Consider the following 16,900-nt stretch of genomic DNA (forward strand, 5'->3'; position numbering starts at 1 on the left):
AAGATTGAGATCAATCCATGTTAATATTTGAAACATCATCGAAGGTAAATCATAAAAAAATAACAAAGTAAAATTCTCAATCACAAAACACTGAGGGATGAGATTTAGAAGAAGAAAAAAGACAATTAAAAAAATGAACCAAAACAAAACAAAAAAGAATAAAAAAAGGGATAAAAGTCAACACAAAAATAAATCAGAATGAAACTGTGAATATTGATGATAATGAGTAATTACATGTCGAATTTCTTGATATTCATATTATATTTGTTATCCATCGAGTTAGAAATATAGATATCCATAAACTATCAGTTGAATTCCGAGTACCACATGGGTATCAATCATATGACTATTGTTTATTATTTAAGAATATATATATATATATATATATATATATATATATATATATATATGAATATGAATTGCGTGTTTATTAAACTATTAAATTGTTATTTTATGTTAATATTAAGTATGGATATATCATATTGCATTAAAAAAAATATTCAACAAATACATCTATATAATATAAATATACTCTTCATACCAAGTTTAGACGGGATTTAGGTCGGTTTTGATAACATTCATATTCTATACATTCCTTATTGGGCGAGGTAACCATAAAAAAACATCAAGGGATGGAATAATTCATCATTATAGGTATCTATTATCTAAAAACTATCAATTATTAAATAAAAGATAAAATAACAAATATATAAATTTGAAAAGTGTGTATGTCAAATTATTAAACTGTAAAATAATAAATATTATACATATATTTATACTTTATGTTGATAATCAAATTTTTTTACATATATATTTGTATAATGTAAATATATATTTTTTGGCTCAAATTTGAGCAGGTTCTGAATATGTTTTGATAATAATCACACCATATTCATTACTCATTAAATAATATAATTATTTAGAAAACACCAACCTGTTTGAGGCATGTTGAGATGGCATATATTGGGTTCGAATTAAATTGTAATCTCTAATGCTAAAAAATAAAATTATAAAAATAATAGATTTAGAAAAAGATTAAAAATAAAATAAATAACAATTAAAAAAATAAAGACTAAAATAAAAACTAAATGAAATCAAATGACGAGGAATGAAATTAAAAAAAAAAACTAACTTGCAAAAGATAAAAAAATTAAAATAGATAAAAATCACAAAAATAAAAATTAAATTTGAAATGAAAACTAAATAAAATCAAATTAAAAAGAAAATAAAAAAAATAAAAAAATTACAAATTAAAATAAAAAAGATCACATTGTATAAACAAAGTAAAATTAAAGAAGCTCGTGTACTCTGAGTAATCCAATTCAAAATATCAGCAAACCCACCTACTCAAACCCGAAATTAAAAAGAAAAGAAAAAAGAACATCGTCTCTGCTCCCACTGAAACCCTAGCTATCCACATCGCCGCGTGTTCCATCTCTACAGCAAACAGAGTCGCAGAAAAGAGGTTTTGCAATTCGTTTGAGAAGGAATCAGTCGAAGCAGGGGGGAATCAAGATGGCGCGGAAAGGCTTGATGGAACAAGACTTGAGTAAATTGGATGTGACGAAGTTGCATCCACTCTCTCCTGAAGTTATATCGCGTCAGGCCACTATTAATATAGGTAATTCTTTGAATTTGTGAGTAGGGTTTACAAGCTCATTTGTTGATCTCTGTAGTCGAAGCTGATAATTCTTCTTCTTCTTCTAGGTACTATTGGTCATGTGGCGCATGGGAAGTCTACTGTTGTGAAAGCAATTTCTGGTGTTCAGGTGATTTAGCTGGTTTTGCTATCTCTGTGTTATGGTGCTTGAATCTTTAATCTATTCTCTGTCGGGAGTTTACTGTGGTTATGTTATGTGAAAGCAATTGCTACAGGGATAGGTATTGGAGCCGGTGAATTCCATTTAAAACCTAGTGGAAAACATCTTAATTTCTTTTCCTTTCTTCTTTTTCCTTATGTAATGGGAGGCCTTCCAAGCCTGAGGTTGATAAGAGTGGTCTTTCCTCTCCCTATCCAATCCCCTTCATTTGTAGTGTAAATATGATTTGGAATTAGTTCATTTGATATATAATGCAAAATGACCTTGCCACTTGGAATATAACATAATAATTATACTACTGACTACTAAGGGATGAACTTTTTCTGAATTGTGTGTTTTTAGGATTGGTCCTGTTTCGGATGAAGGGGGATTTAGCTTTGTCATGGCAAGAAATCCTCCCTCAATATTTTATATTATCACATATGGATAAAGTAGTTTTATTTTTTTATCATGGTTCCGTGGAGGAGTTGCGGTGTTTGCACAAGTTTTTTCAAATTTTAATCCATGGTTATGAGTATGGGAGCTTATATTCTCTACCTATTCATACATAAGAATCAGTCATATTGTGCATGAGTTTGAGGGTTCTAATTTGGCGGTTTGCTATTCAAGTGCAGACAGTTCGTTTTAAAAATGAGTTGGAGCGTAATATTACAATAAAGCTTGGATATGCAAACGCGAAGATATACAAGTGCGAAGATGAGCGGTGCCCTCGGCCAAAGTGCTACAAGTGAGAAAATACATTGGTGGAGCATTACCATTTAGGTTAAGTACTGGCATTTCGCTCTTAATGTGAGAAATGTTCTTGTAGGGCATATGGAAGTGGAAAGGAAGATAATCCTGTGTGTGATGTAGATCCCAAACACTGCAGGATGAATTTGCTGAGACATGTCTCTTTTGTTGATTGCCCGGTAAGGTGTCCTGGTGCTCTATTTAATTATGTTTTTTCAGAGTGTAACTTTTCATATTTTGATTGTTGGATATTAAGGCTGCCTGGTAAGTGGTCGAACCAGCTGCTTTATTTAATTGTGGTTCATGCACTGTATATGCTTTTCATATTTTGATTGTAACACATGAAGTTTCGGACCCAAAAGTCTCTTCCTCCAAATATAAATTAGATGTAGTGTTGGTAGATTGTTTCCTTTTCCCATTGTACTGCTTAGATAATAGCAAGAAAAAGTTGGCTAATCACATGGTCTCTTATTTAATTGGCATTGCTAAATAAAACCTATTAGCTGCAATGCTTAGTGTACTTATATGCTTTTATGTGACTAGACTTGTCCATATTACTTGTTTTCTACTCTCCTGTAGGGTCATGACATTCTCATGGCTACCATGCTTAATGGAGCAGCAATTATGGATGGAGCTTTACTGCTCATTGCTGCGAATGAGAGCTGTCCCCAACCACAGACTTCTGAACACCTTGCTGCTGTTGAAATCATGCGTCTCCAACATATTATAATTCTTCAAAATAAAGTGGATCTTATTCAGGAAAATGCAGCCATAAACCAGCATGAAGCTATTCAGAAATTTATTCAGGTTTGCTACCACTATGCTATTTTTACACATCTCATTGGTTAAGTTTATATGCATTGTTTGTGTTTTTTCCTGATTTTCTTACTCATGCCCTGCTGACTTCTTGTTAATGTTTTTTTTTTTCAGGGAACTGTTGCTGATGGTGCACCAGTAGTGCCAATTTCTGCTCAGCTAAAGTATAACATAGATGTTGTGTGTGAGTACATCGTAAAAAAGATCCCGATTCCAGAGAGGAACTTTATCTCACCACCTAACATGATTGTGATTCGATCTTTTGATGTCAACAAACCTGGATATGAGGTTGATGAGATAAGAGGGGGCGTGGCTGGAGGAAGCATCCTCAGGGTATGTTTTTAACGTGTGGTTGGTTAGTATTGTTATGCAGTTTTTACTGATATGGTGTCTATACTTGGTGCAAGATCTTGGTTACTTTGTGCTGGATTGCCATGCATTTGTTCTTATTCTATTCAATGCTGTCCTGCGTTCTTCATTAGGCCAATGCCCTGAGCCTGTGGAAATGGAGACATGCTTGTTTTTAGCATAACTGTGTCTGCTCGGAGGCTGAGTTTTACTTGTTTGAGGTCTTGTGGACCGACAATGAGAACTGACTTTAGGCGTTGGGACTCATGAGCCCTTGATTTAGGTTATTGAAGCTTGCTGTTTCCATGAAGATGCTATGGTCCTGAGAGAGATAAATTTATTTATTTATTTAGTCTTTCTGAGAATCTTTGGTTTAAGAGTATTGTTATTTTTGTTTATCATGTCCGTGCAGGGTGTCTTGAAGGTCAATCAATTTATTGAGATCCGTCCTGGGATCATTGTTAAAGATGATGCTGGGAACATGAAATGCACCCCAATATATACTAGAATAGTGTCATTGTATGCTGAGCAGAATGAGCTACAATTTGCTGTGCCTGGAGGTCTCATTGGTGTTGGCACAACCATGGACCCCACTTTGACACGTGCAGATAGGTTGGTGGGTCAGGTTCTTGGTGACGTTGGATCTCTTCCTGAAATTTTTGGTGAACTTGAGGTAAGGAACTGAATCTCGATAATGTTTTGTAGTTTGATATTTTTATTGATACCTTTTGTATTCAATCAAATTTCTTTTCAAATCCAAGTCATAAATGAGCAAGTCATGTATAGTTATCTATAGGCATGTATTTTTACGCAATATGTATGAAATCCTACCCTGTTGGGTTGAATTCGGTAGCTAGGTGGAGTTCTATTTTTGGCATAGGCAGGAAATATTAGACATCCCGTTTGCTTTCCAATATGCATGTGATGATGCTTTCTATATGTGTTGCTTAAAAACAATATTGCAGTAAACATGCCTGTGAAGTTGCTATTTTTTTTCATTGGTTTCAGCAAGTGTCTTTGCTCCTTTTGGTCTGATTTTATCCCCTCGCATGTTGCTAATGTTGTGCCCTTCTCTTTTCTTTATGTGTAGGTGAATTTCTTCCTTTTGAGACGGCTTATTGGTGTCAGGACAAAGGGTTCGGAGAAGCAGGGAAAGGTATCAAAACTGACAAAGGGAGAGATTCTTATGCTGAACATCGGGTCAATGTCATCCGGGGCTCGAGTTATTGCTGTGAAGAATGATTTGGCAAAGCTACAACTGACTTCTCCAGTCTGCACCAGCAAGGGTGAGAAGATTGCATTGAGCCGCCGAGTGGAGAAGCACTGGCGGCTCATTGGGTGGGGTATGATTCAAGCTGGAACCACCATTGAAGTTCCACCCTGCCCTCTCTGAGTGTTTTTTGAACAGGTAGACCAGCTAGAGAAAAGCAGTAAAACCAGTATAAGACAGGATAATCTAATATGTGGGAAGGGAGGCAATTGCTTGGATCAATTTTTTTCCGGTGGCGAAGGAAACATGCTGCGATGAAGGGCTCAACTCATTGTCTGTGTTTTGTTTTTTTCTTTAATATTCCAATTTTTAACCGCGAGTCATTTTGAATCATGCTAGTGATCCGTGCTCCACCACCGTGGGTGGGATAATTTTTTTCTAACCTTAAAAGTAAAGACGCTAGGAAGAATATTTTTTTGATGCGTACTGAACAACTTCTAAAAATGTCATTTTATTAAAAGAAATATTATAACAATGACACCCAGGATTCACATGTATCAATTATGGATAACCCATGAAATTCATCATGATTGTGATGGCTATTGTAATCCTATAAATTATTAATCTTAAATTGAAATAAAAATAGCTCGATTTTAATAAATAAAATATTAGAAAGTGAGTATATGATTTTTATATTAAGTAATTAATTTAATTTAATCAAAAAATATTTTTTCTTAAAAAAACTAAATCTAAGAAAGACAGATCAGAAACATGATATATATATAAAAAATATAAATTTTAATTTTTAACTAATCAAACATTGAATAGGAAAAAAAATATAATAATTAAAAAAATAACGATAAGAATTGAAATAATATACTATAAATTTGCAAAATTTTAAATCAAATATAAAATTTATTTTATATTTTAATTTATTTTAATTATTATTTTTTAATCCTTTTATATAATTGATTATTTTAATTTTAATTTTTAATTTTTAATTGATTGAAAATTAGACTTTATAGTTTTTCTAGATGGAGTATTGTTGGTTTATTAATAAGAATTACAGGTTTGAAAGGTTAATATATTTTTTATATAAAAAATTATTATTATTATTAATTTTTTATCATATTATTTTAATTTTATAATCTAAATAATAAGTTTGTTATGATATCTTGAATTGACTTAATTTTAATTTTAATTTTATTCTACTTTAACATCTAAATATTATTTTTTGAAAAAAAAACGTTTATACTCACTCTAAAGAGCGTGCTACAAGACTAGTTAAGTCCTATAATTCTATACATCAAGTCAAAGATCCAACATGTGATAATGAGTCAAAGATCCAACATGCGATAATGATTAATTTGTTTATTTTTGTATTTTAAAAGAATATTTTAAAAAATTAATAATTTTTTTTATTTTAAATTAATATTTTTTTAGTATTTTCAGATATTTTTAACGTGTTAATATAAAAAATATCTTTAAAAAATACTTTCAAATACAACTATTAACACCCTTTCAAATACTTTTGTAATGGTGTAAATGAAAAATTTAATTTTAAGAATTCAATACCTCGTTACAGTGTGCATGCTCTTAGGACATGATTTAGGTTTATGTTAACAATATAAATCCAATTGGTCACAACGTTTTTTCTTTTATTTGAACAGGAACTATGTTAACAATATATATATATATATATATATATATATATATATATATATATATATATATAATAGTTCATGTAGTTTTAGGTTTATGGTTATTAGGATTGAAGAATTAAAAGGCATATAATTTTGCAACTGGATAAAATTTCTCTCTTATTCAGTCCATTTGAGTTATAACTTGGACAAGCTTTGAGCACCAGACCATGTATATCGACGACTATGTATTGTCTGACGCGCTTCCATGACCTGGACTCTAAAAATGAATATTTTGTATTTTTTTTTTGTTATTTCATGGTCTTGCAGTTTGTTCTATCGAAAAACCAGTTTTTATTCTAAAATAATCATTTAACTAATATGTACATGTGTGTGTGTGTGTGTGTGTGTGTTAGGCTTCCCATACTCCCAGTCCCCTTTCCCCCCTCACATCAGAAGCCATGAAAGAAAGAGGCAAAGTCGTGGAGATGTGCAGCAATGATTTGCTTGATCAAGATTACATTAATACTTCATCAGATCTTCCAACACCCATCGTCATCTCTAGTTGGTATATGTGTTTACTATTTGAATAGCCGTTCGGTCAATCCTGCCTGTTTAGACTGTGGAGAACAAATGCTCTCTTCTTGCTCTTGTTCATACATCTCTTCCAGTCGTAATTTGTGTGTTGTTAAAGCAGACAGTGTTGGTTGCCTTCCCTTCTTTAACAGAAAATGAAAAGCAAGAAAAGATCAAGTTTCAAAGTTTGGAATAATATTTCCAAGCCCAAAAGTCTTAGTAAGGATTTGAAAGGAGATGAACTTCATTTCTTGCTCAAAAGGAGCGGTGGTAATTGTGTTGAGATTGAGGAAATATGAGTTTTGGTGGTTTAAAAGGTTTTTAGTACCCATGAATACCATAAACTGGGTCGGGTTTGTTCTATACCTGATCGGGTCAGGTAAAAATCTTAAATTAGGGTTTGGATATAAATATTACAAAACCCCATCCATGAATATTTATTGACATCTATTTCTTTCATTGTTTTGCTTTGCATTGCAATGTAAATATGTTTGACATTGTGATAAAGTAGTTTTTAAAAATATTTTTTTATTTAAAAATATATTAAAATATTTTATTTTTACCATTATATTAAAATCATAAAAGCATTAAAAAAATATCAATTTAATATATTTTTAAATAAAATATATTTTTAAAATATACTAAAACATAAAAGTTGTCGCCCTCGTAATCATTCATGTATAAAGTTGTCCCATCCTCTGTTTGAAAATTTGTGTTTTTTTAAAAATATTTTTTTTGTTGTTTGAAATTATTTGTTTTATATTTTTTATTGTGTTAGTATTAAAAATAATTATTTAAAAATAAAAAATATATTATTTTAATATATTTACAAATAAAAAAATAATTTTAAAAATAAAAATAACTACACTAACAAACAACTTACAACTTAGTAGAACAAGTGAGTGGCCATGGATATTTCTTTATTTTAGTTCTAAAAAAAACATTAAAGTTTTAAGAAAAAAAAGAAGGAAGAAGGAAATGCAAACGAGCGTCGGTTGGCACGTATGGAAGGTCCACATCACACGTGGAAATGGACTTCACTCTGATTGGCTGAGATAAATGCTTCTTTTAACTCCAAGCTCCTCTTCACGAAGACTATAAACACACACACACACTCTTCTCTTCTTTCTCTCTCTACAAAACAACAAAAAAGAAAAGAAAAAAACATTTCTCTCTACAACACAATCACACAAATCTCCCTGGAGAGAGAAAGAGAGAATTTTTTTAATTATTTAGTTTTTGGGTTTTATATATCTTTGTTTTGTTTTGTTGGCTTATAGTCTCACTTTACAGCTCATTCTCTACATTCTTCTTCTTATTCACCAGATCAAATCTAAGGGGTGTGTGTTTTTGTGTTTTTGCACTTCAATTCCGTTAAGCTTCGCTAAATATTTAGGGCTCTTAGCAAAGTTTTCATTTTTAGTGTTTTGCAGCTGTGCAAAACGGTAAATTATAATACTTTTTTGGCCAAAGTCTATAAATAAGATTGGTGCATAACAGTGTGTTGTTCTTAAGATCTTTCTCTCGTTCAAACGCAATTGCTTTCAGGTTGTTTCGGCTGGATGGACGACACTCTACTTTTGTCATAGATTGGCTTGTTCAGCTTAAAGTTTCATGTCTGGTAAAGTTTGCAATTTTCAGTTTAATTTTTTTTTTTATGGATTCATTGCTTAAACCGTCGTTTCTTGGTGTGTGCTGTTGTCCATAAGAATGTGGTGATTTTTTAATTTTTTTTTTGCATTTTCTTGGAAATGTTTTTGCTTGTTGCTTGAATATGATGAAGTTCTAAATTTCACTGATCTTTTTAGAGCCCAAAAAGTCAAAAAAGGTTTATTTCCTTATAATTGTGCTGTTAAAATAGCAGTGCTGCTAGCAAAGAGAGAGAAGATGAAGTGGATGTGGATTTTAGCTTCTATGCTGTTGAAGTTGTTGAAACTCTGTCAATGGACTGGAAATTAACTCTTTAAAATGTTGTATCCGTGTTTCTAGCACATTCATGTGTGCTAAAGATATTTGTGGTTGAGACTAACGAGTTTAGGTTGAAATTTGGAAAATTATATTCTCTATGCAGTTTGCTCCTTTTTTAAGGCATTTTTTTTCCTCGCAGTTTTAATTGTTGCTCTCTTTTTTACAGGCAATCTTTTCTTGTATCTGTGGCTGCTATATGGCTTAATCAACCAGATAACCACATGTTACAGGCAAAGCATTCCGGAGCTTGTTCTATCAGATGAATTATAGCTGCTATATTATGCTTGACCAGTTCTCTCATGGCCATCTGTCCAATGAGATTTCAAAGGCCTTGGCTTCTTTACATTCTACACCTATATATTCTTGTAAACAAAAACGGAGCTATCACTCCTGATGGTATGGTGGTATCTGAGTTCTTGCATATATGTTATTTCAACATTATCATAAGCTATGTCAAAGTAGTGAAACTGGTACAAAGAAATCTATGGTCCAATGCACAGCTTCAAGGAAAATACTTGATTATTATATGGCTGAAATGTCATATATTTTGCGAGTTATGATTTGTCTAACTCACACGGGAATTTCATTAATCTGAACATAAACTTGGCATGCCTTTGCTTTCATCTCAAAACTTGTTTTTTGAAATGAGAAATTTAGCCTGATTAAGAATCTAACTGATGATTGTAAGCCCCTACCAGATGAGCCACCAAGTTCTTCTGTTGGTGGTATGAAGTAGGTGTTTCTTTTCAACATGAATGCTTGTGCACACAAACTGCTTTTACTCGAGAATCATTTTGCCTTTATTTTGTTTGTTAGTGACTATAGGAGATGCATACTTAAGTCCAGTCATGATACATTGGAATTTTGAAATTCATTTTTGTGTTTTTGTAGGCGAAGCACTATTGAGCTTCAGGAGTGCAATTGTCAGCTCAGATGGTATTCTTCCTTTGTGGAGGCCAGAGGATACTGACCCATGTAATTGGAGAGGCGTGACATGTGATCAGAAAACCAAGAGAGTAATATATTTGTGAGTTCACAAATTATTTTCAAATTTCAAACTCATGTTTTCTCTTTTCCTCCCATGAACTGTTTGTTCCCTGTAAATAAGCATGGAGCCATGGACATTCAAAGTACCCCACGTATTTCTTCTCTTGATTTTGATTTGGGCCTCACACACACACATGTATTTCAATTAACTTGTATTTGTTAGCTCACAATGCAATATGAGGTGAGGTGTCATGCAACATTTTGTTGATCGTTTTTTTTATCTTCCAGGAATCTGAAGAACCACAAATTAAGTGGACCTATATCACCTGACCTTGGGAAGTTAGAGCACTTGAGAGTTCTGTATGTGTTTCCAGGACTTTCCTATTTTTATTGAAAATTGTCAGGTGTTTTCTGTATTTCAGGCATGCTGCTACTTTCATGTTTTTTTTTTTTTAATATGAATGATTTGTTACAGAGCTCTATACAACAACAACTTCTATGGAACAATTCCTTCAGAGTTGGGAAATTGCACAGAGTTGCAGGGAATGTAGGTGCCGCTATATCCAGTAACAAAAATTTTCTTGTCATTACTCAACATTGTGGTGTATTTTTATCCTATTGAATAATTCTGTTGCCTTTCTATTGGTTAAATTGAAACTATGACAAGAGTGCATAAGTAGCGACCACTTATTTATATTTTACTTTGTATCATTTAGCATAGAATTCTGGCGCAATATACTAGTGATGGATAAAATAGATACAGTAATTTTACTGAAAAGTATTTTCTCTCCCAAAGTATAAGCTTTGATGTAGTGTATTTGCTTTTGAATTTTGTGAGAATCAGTCCTTTTCTCCTATCCAAGCTATATCAACACGGTCAACTAGGAAACCCATCTGCTTGTCAATTATTCTTGTAATACTCATTTGTAAACGACTGGTGTCAAAATTTTTCACTGATCAAGTGTGCTTAGTCTCATCTATGTAAGAATTAAGACTTCCTTTTCCGATGATGATTGAAAATTGCTCATTCTGAATGAAGTAAAGCATTCTTATTTCACTCAGTGGTTTGGGAATTATATTTAACTGTCACCAACCTTATACTTTTCCTGTGAAGACAAATTACAAATACATGCAAAATGAATTTCCAATGGCCCTGAATAGTAACACTAGCTCTGACTTTAGAGGATTGCCTCTTGGGAACAAACATTTTGCCAGGAATCCGAATGAGAGCTTCTGAAACCAACTAAGAGAGATTTTATTTTTAACCCTTGACACAGGGTACAATATCTACCTCTCAACCTAAAACGTTAGCTTCTCTTACGAGTTTGGAATTATAAATGTTAGAGAGATTAGCCAGCATATCGCCTTTCATTTGAGCTTACAATTCAGGGCATCTTAGCAGTGAAGCGCTTCTTTCAGCATTGTTAACTACTGGGTTTCTAAGTTGCTGATGTAGCTTAGTTGCTGGTTGTTTTTCCTGTAAATTGATGCTACTGCATGTTGCCTATATTTGTAGTTCTATTTCATTTTCACCTACTAAAAAATCAAATGACTGGTAGAAATTATGGCTTATGTGATTTGAACAGCATTTGCAACCTCCTAGTTTTTTTTTTTTTATATAATCCATGACATATTGTCATTCAACTTAATTCAAATTAGGGTTAGAGTTGCCGCCGTAGGATATATTTTTGACACTTGTACTGGTATCCTATCCTCACTCGTGTTTCTAACTGGAAGCTTATTATTAATGTTCTCTCTCTTCAGATTCTTGCAGGGCAACTACTTAAGTGGACCAATTCCAAGCGAATTGGGAAACCTAACTGTGCTTCAAAATCTGTGAGTTATTTTCTTGTGATAAATTTCAGTGCTATACATGTTATTTTGTTTTTAACATAAACAAATATGCACAATCATTTTATATGAGCACTGAAACTCCTTGTGTCATTTATGCATACCATCAAAGGTTGTATAAAGTGTCCTCTGGAAATGCGATTTTATTAGCATATTTTGATATCTTCCCATATGATTCATAAGTTATCAAGAGCTGAATAAATTTGAAATCAGTCATGATTTTTTTTTTTTAAAAAAATCACTTCTTGATTCCTGTATATGAAAAGAGCAGATTGCTATGAATCATGGGAGTGCTGATATGGAAAAGGACCAAATATGAGTTGATAGGGTGAACTTTTCATTACCTTAAGCCAGATTAACTCTCCTGGGAATCAGTATTCAGAGACTAGCACTCTATGGCCTTTGTGGTCTATATTCCTGCTCAGTACCACTTGAGTCTTAATTTTTCCCCAATTTAAATTTAGTGGTAAATTGTAAACCTTTTGCATAAACAATTCAGATGTTATTCACTTGGGCTTGAGCTAGTTTCTTAAGGGATTTGATTGGGTTGCTAGGTTCTTAATGTGCTGTGTCTAGTGTAGAAATGTTCACATGTCCAACAATTGCCCTCTTGCTACTGCTGGTTAGATGATCCATGGTTCAACAAATTACTTTTGTTCATGTCTTTTCAGAAATAACAGAATCTTTGCCACACCCTGGGGGGGAGTAATAAATGGAAGTAGTGACAAAAATAAACAGTGCAGCCTCAGCTTAATTTTGAGCTGTTGTATACAATACAAGATCTTTAAAGAATATTGACAGGCACTTGTGTGCTTTAATGTGCTATGAATGAAAAACGCTAGTTTTAGATGCAATCATTGTGCTGGACAGATGAAACTAATTGGATATTTTGTCAACTACTTCCACAGAGATATATCAAGTAACTCTCTCAGTGGGTCAATCCCTTCATCGCTTGGGAAGTTAAATAAACTCATCACTTTGTGAGTAGCCACATTTGCTTCAAATTTAGTTTATTCTTATAGAATGATGTTACAATAATTCAGCAGTTGAAATTGGTACATTGAATCTGATACTTACTATGATCACTGTTTTAAATTTTGAAGCAATGTGTCAAACAATTTTCTCATCGGACCAATACCATCTGATGGTGTGCTCATCAACTTTGCAGATAACTCGTAAGTCTAAATATCCCTTATGTGTCATATTTAATTGATTTTGCATCAGTTCAACGTGATCTAGTTAGATGTGCCTTGATAATTTAGCTAAAAGCAAATTCTGCTATTTTATTACTAATTTACTCCTTTAGACACCAAAGAAGATTCTAAACTAATGAACTGAAATATATATCTTGTAGGTTCACCGGAAATCGTGATTTGTGTGGAAAACAGATCAATAGAACTTGCAGAGATGATAGTGGCGGGTCAGGAACTGATGGGCAGCTTCCTTCAGGTAACTTGCTCACATATTGTATTGATTCTCTTATATTTCATCTTACCAGGTATAATGTTGTACGTGCTGAATGTAATTCAGCATCAGGAATTAGGATGATGAAAGATTTACTATTGATGTGCTCACAGTATAACTCATTGAAAACTTCACCTTTCTCTTGACTAGAATCTGACCCCTGGGAGTTGTTGAAGTCACTATGGAAACTGAATTGAATTGTTAAGAGACAACTTATAATTTTCTGACAACATTTTGATCATTTTCTGTTCTCTTATGCTTTATGGTCGTGGCTTAATAATCATTATTTCTTCACTTGCAGGCCAAAATCAAGGAGGAAAGAAAAAATACTCTGGCAGACTTCTTATCAGCACTTCAGCAACCATTGGTGCACTACTTCTAGTGGCACTTATGTGTTTTTGGGGTTGCTTTCTATATAAGAAATTCGGTAAAAATGAGAGTAATAGTATTGCAATGGATGTTAGTGGAGGTAATGTTCTTAACTATTACTTGAATTATCTGTCCAAACTATTTTTGTAATTGGAGAACTGTCTCGTAACTTCTTAAACTCTAGCACCTAATGTTATATTTCTTGATGATCCAGGTGCATCAATTGTAATGTTTCATGGGGACTTGCCATACTCTTCAAAAGACATCATAAAAAAATTAGAGACTTTGACTGAGGAACATGTTATAGGCTCTGGTGGTTTTGGAACTGTGTACAAGCTGGAAATGGATGATGGCAGTATATTTGCCTTGAAGAGAATTGTAAAGATGGATGATGGTTTTGATCGATTCTTTGAGAGAGAGCTTGAAATTCTTGGAAGCATAAAACACCGCTACCTGGTTAATTTACGTGGTTATTGCAATTCCCCTACATCAAAATTGTTGATTTATGATTTCCTATCTGGTGGCAGCCTTGATGAAGCACTCCATGGTAAGATTTATGTTTTCCTTTTTCTTCTAGTTTATCTGTTACAAAGGCCTCAAACTTTTTACTGTGAACACTTCTTGACAAGACAGTGCAGTGCCATCTACTTTCTGTTTCTTGTTTCTAGGTTGATGATTTTTGGACAATGATTTCTTTTTGGAAAATGAAATTCCTACTCATTGACATAAGCAGTGACAGAGAAGCCTCAAGTGTTATATCCAAAGACATCTATAATGAAGTTTTGATTTTTATAACCTTTGTTATAAATTTGCAATTTTCTTGGTGGACTTCTTTTTCTTTTCTTTTCTTTTTGAGTGTTTCATTTAAGGCCTAGCATTCTATCTATTAAGTTTCACGTGTAAGGATTAAACAAGGAACCATAATATGTTTTTTTATGGATTTTACAGAAAGATCTGAGCAACTGGATTGGGATGCTCGCCTGACTATTATTATGGGGGCAGCTAAAGGACTGGCTTACTTGCATCACGATTGTTCCCCTAGGATCATCCATCGTGACATAAAATCAAGCAACATTTTGCTTGATGGCAACTTGGAGGCTCGAGTTACTGATTTTGGACTTGCCAAATTGTTAGGGGATGGAGAATCACATATTACAACAATTGTTGCTGGAACATTTGGTTATCTAGCTCCCGGTAAGCAATGTGCATGTGTGATACTGCTTTGACCAAACTGGTTGGAATGAACATTTTTGAAATACGTTTCACTCACAAACACACTTGCAGGCAGAAGTTTTTCCATTTAACTTGTAAATTGAGTTTTTTAATGGCTTTACCTGTTTCTTTCCTGCTCTATTGTCAGAGGATATGTTATTTGCTCCGAGGGAAATCATAAATAAAAAAGAGTATTTTCACGTAGTCCAATAACTAGGATACCTGTTTGATATATCTTTGACAGCGCTTGTTACCTGTATGTAGTTGAAAACATCTATCACGTAAGATGTTTAGCATCCAAACTAGATGTTAATCTCTTTAGGTCATGATCTAATGAGATCTGATGGTTCTTTTGCTGCTTGATCTCTGTATGTGTTCTATCGTAGATTATTTTCACAGTATCATTCCATTATCTTGTATCATGAGCCTGTTTGACACCATTGGCAGAATACATGCAAAGTGGCAGGGCAACTGAAAAGACTGATGTTTATAGTTTTGGGGTCCTGGTGCTTGAAGTGCTAAGCGGAAAGCGGCCAACGGATGCGTCATTCATCGAGAAGGGCCTGAACATTGTTGGTTGGGTATGTTTCTTTCTTGATGAAATTTTGGTTTCAGTTAGGCTAGTTTCTTTTTTTCTGCCTCATGACAGTAATAGGTTTTCTTTTTCTCTATGTTATGATATGAATTAAGAGTGGCTTTCGCAATGAATAAATATATGAGAATAGAAAATGTTAACTGCCTCGTATGCGATCTCTTTCTATGATGGACTGGTCTATAGTTTATATCCATGTCTTGTGATGGTTGCCCCATGGCGTAGTTCCTTGGTTTAATTTTTAAAAGGAAGATTTGTGGTTCTGTCAAAGCTAATGATGGTATACAAGTTGGTCTTCTGACTATTTTTTTGTTTTGCAGCTAAATTTCTTGATCACAGAGAATAGACCACGAGAAATTGTCGATCCAAACTGCGAGGGGGTGCAGGTAGAAAGCCTTGATGCCCTGCTTTCGGTTGCCATCCAATGTGTTTCTTCAAGCCCAGAGGATAGACCCACCATGCACAGGGTGGTTCAAGTACTTGAATCTGAGGTCATGACCCCATGCCCAAGTGACTTTTACGATTCCAATTCTGATTGAAAACCCATGCTGTGACAGTGAAGACATGTTTTGTGTCCGCATCTATTAGTGCAGCTTCTGGAAAATTAAAGAAGCAATGCACAAGCAGGAAAGGGTGGCTTGGAATCTGCAGCAGTTTTTTGTCTTCATTTTGTTTGTCCATTCTTTCTGCAGATTTATCACAATTAGAGGATACACGATTTCATCTGGTTCTCTCGGCAGCACTCATCAACTGGAATTTTCGTGTCATTTTGCGTGGGTGTGCCAAACACTTGTGTCTCAACGAGAATGGAGTTTCCACTTGTGGTACGGGCCAGTTATTCATCAGAAGTTCTATTTTTGGGCTCTCCTATTCCTTCTCTTGTTGCAGTCCCCTTCTTGCATTTGTTCTCCCAAATTTAAGTGTATATGAAATTTGTATAAATTGAGAACATCTAGCTTCGCAAAAGGATTCTTCTGTTCTCCATTTTTGTATAATATATTTAATTGCAATAATCAGTTCCTTGAGTGAATTCAGCATTTCGCAATGTCCACCATTCAAGGCATCAGTCTTTTTTTTTTGTACCAAGGAATGCATTCAATCTTCCTTCAATTCTTCTATCGGCAATTTGGCATCGAGTGGTGCCATTATTACTGCCTTCATGCACGGCTAAAATTAGAGAGGCTTGCCTGGCGGATGCATTAAAAAGGGTCATGAGCAAGAACCTGAAGAAAGAGACAATGGTGAAGCAGAAATGCTGACCATGAAAAAATCGTATTCGCTACTCGGAAAGAAAAACGATGCTAGTCTATATTTTGTT

General features: G+C 33.7%; 2 protein-coding genes across 4 annotated transcripts; both read left to right on the plus strand.

The window, feature by feature from the left end:
• The first annotated feature begins 1,298 nt into the window (after nucleotides 1-1,298).
• LOC133702125 (eukaryotic translation initiation factor 2 subunit gamma-like) lies at nucleotides 1,299-5,480 on the plus strand. Its single transcript, XM_062126350.1, has 8 exons — nucleotides 1,299-1,621; nucleotides 1,708-1,769; nucleotides 2,435-2,547; nucleotides 2,629-2,728; nucleotides 3,129-3,356; nucleotides 3,480-3,698; nucleotides 4,126-4,386; nucleotides 4,804-5,480. The coding sequence occupies exons 1-8, from the start codon at nucleotides 1,516-1,518 to the stop codon at nucleotides 5,104-5,106; spliced, it is 1,392 nt and encodes a 463-aa protein (XP_061982334.1). The 5' UTR covers nucleotides 1,299-1,515; the 3' UTR covers nucleotides 5,107-5,480.
• A 2,753-nt stretch (nucleotides 5,481-8,233) lies between these two features.
• On the plus strand, nucleotides 8,234-16,619 carry LOC133701516 (LRR receptor-like serine/threonine-protein kinase FEI 1). 3 transcript variants are annotated; one of them, XM_062125453.1, is made up of 15 exons: nucleotides 8,234-8,584; nucleotides 8,688-8,760; nucleotides 9,274-9,503; nucleotides 9,999-10,134; nucleotides 10,383-10,454; nucleotides 10,570-10,641; nucleotides 11,859-11,930; nucleotides 12,854-12,925; nucleotides 13,049-13,120; nucleotides 13,300-13,394; nucleotides 13,711-13,878; nucleotides 13,993-14,325; nucleotides 14,727-14,972; nucleotides 15,438-15,571; nucleotides 15,903-16,619. In XM_062125453.1, exons 3-15 carry the CDS (start codon nucleotides 9,407-9,409, stop codon nucleotides 16,119-16,121), a joined length of 1,788 nt encoding a protein of 595 aa, XP_061981437.1. In that variant the 5' UTR covers nucleotides 8,234-8,584; nucleotides 8,688-8,760; nucleotides 9,274-9,406; the 3' UTR covers nucleotides 16,122-16,619. The 3 variants fall into 3 exon arrangements, with proteins under 3 accessions (XP_061981437.1, XP_061981438.1, XP_061981436.1); XM_062125454.1 differs by having other exon boundaries at nucleotides 8,234-8,479; XM_062125452.1 differs by having other exon boundaries at nucleotides 8,234-8,760.
• The last annotated feature ends 281 nt before the right edge of the window (nucleotides 16,620-16,900 follow it).

This window comes from Populus nigra, chromosome 8, assembly GCF_951802175.1.
Source record: "Populus nigra chromosome 8, ddPopNigr1.1, whole genome shotgun sequence".
In the NCBI taxonomy this organism is placed as follows: domain Eukaryota; kingdom Viridiplantae; phylum Streptophyta; class Magnoliopsida; order Malpighiales; family Salicaceae; genus Populus; species Populus nigra.